This window comes from Carya illinoinensis, chromosome 6, assembly GCF_018687715.1.
Source record: "Carya illinoinensis cultivar Pawnee chromosome 6, C.illinoinensisPawnee_v1, whole genome shotgun sequence".
NCBI lineage: Eukaryota > Viridiplantae > Streptophyta > Magnoliopsida > Fagales > Juglandaceae > Carya > Carya illinoinensis.
Window position 1 is genome coordinate 4,324,155 of NC_056757.1, and position 4,540 is coordinate 4,328,694.

Below are 4,540 nucleotides of genomic sequence, written 5' to 3' on the forward strand. Positions count from 1 at the left end.
CGTACCATTTTGTGAAACCATGTCAAGCGGGCGAGTTCTTTTATCCCAAGTCATGCGATGAGCCATTGTTGAGGTTTTATAAGCATATACTTTTCCTTTTTCTTGGTTAGTTTATCTATACAATTGTTTACAAGTGTTCAACTTGGTAAAATGTATATATATATACATATATATATATATATATATATAGAGAGAGAGAGAGAGAGAGAGAGAGAGAGAGCAGGGTTTTATAGCAATTTTCAAGCTAGAACGGTATCACGTTATCACAAACTTAAAGAATATGAATTTACTGAAGCAATTAGCAACAAATCACAACACTTCATAAAGTTAAAGAATCCAAGCATAATTTAAGTGGCGGTAGGGTCCAATCAACGAAGATAATGAACTCACACTAGGTATCGTGAAAGCAATCCATCAAGATACAAGTAAATACATACTAGAAGAAGCATGGCAAAATAACTACACTGAGGAACTTGAAACAGATCTACTCATCATCCTCCTGATATTGCTTGAGAACCTCGGCACATCCAGACAAGGCTCTCTCCTTTGTGAAGCCCATTGCATTGACAAAACGATTGTTGGAAGCCATACCATTGTAGCCGGTGAGGATGACGCGGGCACGGTCACGCCCTGGGGATGCTGTTGCACAGCCGTGCTGGGGGCTGCTAACGAGCATGGCATCACAAAGCTGGTCCTCATGGTCTTCGGTGACCAAGATGCTATAGGTTCCAGTGGAGTCGGTTGTCCCCTCCTTGCTGTATACAAGTTGCATTGATTTTCGGTCTTTACATTCCACCCTAACCTTGGCACCTGTGGAGCACATGAACAATTACATGTATTGCAACATCAACTATAAAAGAGTCGGAACAAAGATCTTCAATCAATTTGAACAAACAGATGCTATTGAGGAGATGTAGGATTAAAATGATACATACTGCAGGTGATGGTCATGAGTTTTACATCGTTCTGCAGTACCAAAAATCAGCAATCACATATGACATGACTGGATAATGCATGGATAGAGCCATATAGGCCATGAAAATACCCTATGAACTCACAGAACGTCTTTGAATGAACAAGAGGTTGTCTCGATGCTAGGACCAGACTAGTGATCACATCTGTGAAATAAAAGGGGTTTTCCTACTAAAAGTTTGTGCAAGACTATGATCAGAGCTCCATTTGCCAAAACAATTTCTTAAAAGCAATCACTCTTAATAAGAATATTTTAGGGGCCGATTTTTCGAGATCCCAACCAGCATTGTGGAGGTAAGGGGCACCATCATTGAATCACAATGGCTCCTACCAATGCAGGACGTCCGGACCCATGAGTCATGACCCATTTCTTTTACTAATACTTGAATAAAATGATTCACTCTCTTCCTAAAAGATGCCCCCTTTTCCGGTTCATCCCTGGGGTTTCCCACTCTAGTATCCTCCATTATTTTAAGAACGAAGAAGGTTTTGTCACAGAGACCATACAGAGAGAGGATTATCTCTAAACGTTACGGAACTCCGCAATAAAATTAATAGCTCAGGTCCATCATCTGTTGCAGACCTCAAATGAGTAATCTTTACGATTTTTGTGCATATAAATATATATTAATTTCAACACTTCGTTGGTCTTGATTTAAACATTAATTTACACATACTGTGCACAGTGCAGGTTATATATACAGAGGTCAATAACAGACGTAAAAAATATCATTTTCTTCTATCACTGATCTAAATCAAAACTATACAGGTTCCTACTCTCGTTGGGAGAACAAAATACAACACTTTTCGTGGTCTAAAAGAAAAAATCTGGAAGCGGATGAATAGCTGGAAAAATTCCTTTCTCTCAACAGCTGGGAAAGAAATCTTAATCAAAAGTGTTCTACAAGCCATTCCGACGTATACTATGAGCATTTTCAAACTCCCGGTAAGGTTGGTTAGAGAAATAGAAATGATGTTTTCAAATTTCTAGTGGAACCACAAAAAGGAAGGAAGAGGAGTACATTGGCGTAAATGGGAGAAGATGGGAAAGTCAAAACAAGATGGAGGCCTGGGTTTTCGCGCTATGCAGTGTTTTAACCGTGCGCTATTGGCAAAACAAGTTTGGAGAATTCATAAACATCCCTCCTCTCTAGTGTCTCAGCTCTACAAAGAAAAATATTTTAAGCACTCCCAAGTCTTGGAAGCAAAAACAAAGGCTGGTTCCTCTTATATTTGGCAAGGTCTATGTTCAGTTCTGGATCTAGTCAGGAAGGGTTCAGTTTGGCGAGTCGGCAATGGTAACTCAATACGAATATGGAAGGACAAATGGCTCCCAAAAGAAAAATCTTTTGAAGTACAGACCTGCCCCAATACGATTCCAGCAGAGTCTAAAGTCTCTTGCCTCATTGACTCGGCTCTTATGAAGTGGAACACTGAGATGGTCAAAACTATTTTTAAACCAGAAGAAGCGCAGCTAATTTGCAGCCTACCAGTTAGTCTCAGAGGTGCTGCGGATTCATCTATTTGGGGCTATACAAAGAAAAGGTATTTTCACGGTTTGAAGTGCTTATTTTGTTGATCTGGATACAAAACATCAGAAGTATGGGGAACCATCAGGATGTAATCAATATGTGCACCGGTGGAATGACATTTGGAACTTGGAAGTTACAGGGAAAGTAAAGCATTTCCTCTGGAAATCAGTCTCAAATCTCCTTCCCACTAAGGAAAATCTGTTCAAGAAGAAGATTTTGGATAGCCCTCTTTGCCCGGTGTGTGATAGGGGGATAGAAACTACTCTGCATGGTTTATGGGAATGCCCGGCAGCCAGAGATGTTTGGGGGGATCGGGAATCACCAGTGGCTAAGTGGGGAAGCTCTTTTGATTGTATTGCATCTTTGTGGACTGAATTCTGTGACAGACTCGAAGCTAAGAACCTGTTTTTGGTAGCTGTAGTCTGTTATAGAATTTGGCATAGAAGAAATGACCTTGTTTTTAGAAATATTTTTATTGGTCCAAAATCTGTTTTATCTTCTGCGGTTTCTGATTTGGAGATTTGTTCTTTGGCACAAAGTGAAAGTTTGGTGAGACAAAGTCTTTTGACACATCAAGCTGCTGCTTCCTTTTGGCACCCTCCCCCATCTTCTTGGCTAAAAGTTAACTTTGATGCAAGTTTTAAAATGTCAGATTCGGTGATGGGAATGGGCATTATAGCCCGAGACTCAAATGGTGAGCCACACTTTATGTTGGCTGCACAAAAACACTCGGTATCCTCAGCTTTCATGGCCGAAGCGTATGCTTTATGGAGAGCCTTTACCCTATGTGATGAAATGGGAGTGAGGAGTGTTGTTTTTGAAGGGGAAGCAAGGCTGGTTGTAGATGCTGTGAAAAATTCCAGTCCAGATTTTGCATGGCATGGACAGCTTGTTGAGGATCTCAAAAATGAGCTGGCGATACACCCGAGTTGGAAGCTGTCCTTCACCAGCAGAGGGAACAACAAGTGGCTCATGAACTAGCTAGATTAGCTTATTCTGTTGTAACAGAAACTGTTTGGATTGAGGAAGGACCGGCTGTGGTTTCTTCTCTCATATCTGATGACAAACTTTGTTCTAGTGATTAATGTTATATCATACATCTCTTTTCAAAAAAAAAAAAAAAAAAACTATTGTGGTGTTTAAAAACAAGATCTTTCAGATCCAAATGGCAAAAAGAAATCACCACCACCCCCGATATACGATTTGTACACCCAAAGCCGCAAACCTCAATACAAACACCATACTAGCAGTAGTTTCTAAGATCAGCCAAGCAAATCTCAGATCCATCATATTAGGAACCCATTAGCAAAAATAGAAAAGAGAAGACAAAAACGTGACAGTACCCGGAATGTAGGTGGTGGCGGAGGTCTCGAAACCGGCGCGGCAGGTGTCGCAGTAAACTTTCCCTTTCACTATGAAGGGGTTTCTGGTCGGGCGGCCGGCGCTAACCATAAGCGCAGGGAGGATTACAGAGAGCGCAAAAAGCAAAGCTGTTCTCGACATTGTTGCTTGCGTAGAGAGTTTTGAGAGATAATGTAATTGAGTGAGCGAAGTGTGAGAGATACTAAACTCGAGGGATAGATATATGGCGGACATATTGGAATCATGCCGCGTTGGAGAAAAATCAAATCAAAATTGCCCAACTGTCAGATGATAAAATATATTTATCACACATTTTTTAACACATTTATTATATTTCTGATGTAAAATCTTTCACGTTAATTAAAAATATTTAATCCTTTTCATTTTTAAAAATTATAATACGCCTCTTACACACCAAGCTTTTTTTTTAAGCAAAATCTTTATTAGATATAGAAATGCTTTAATATTTCTCAAAGCTAAATTTATAAACTGATTTTAATATAATACGTTAGATTATATTTTAATATGATATTTTAATATAATATGTTATATTATAAAATTAATTTTATTTTGAAGTAAATCTAATATATCTTTTAAATTTATATTAAAATTTAATATTACAATTTATAATTTATACATAAATGAGAATGAGACGTCATCTATATATATTACGA

At 38.8% G+C, this 4,540-nt stretch overlaps 1 protein-coding gene across 1 annotated transcript; it reads right to left on the bottom strand.

The window, feature by feature from the left end:
- Window positions 1–298: 298 nt before the first annotated feature.
- Window positions 299–4,079, bottom strand: LOC122313726 (protein DOWNSTREAM OF FLC-like). The gene is made up of 2 exons (XM_043128916.1): window positions 3,848–4,079; window positions 299–810 (listed from the first exon to the last, which is right to left on the bottom strand). The coding sequence occupies exons 1-2, from the start codon at window positions 4,005–4,007 to the stop codon at window positions 485–487; spliced, it is 486 nt and encodes a 161-aa protein (XP_042984850.1). The 5' UTR covers window positions 4,008–4,079; the 3' UTR covers window positions 299–484.
- Between the last annotated feature and the right edge of the window lie 461 nt (window positions 4,080–4,540).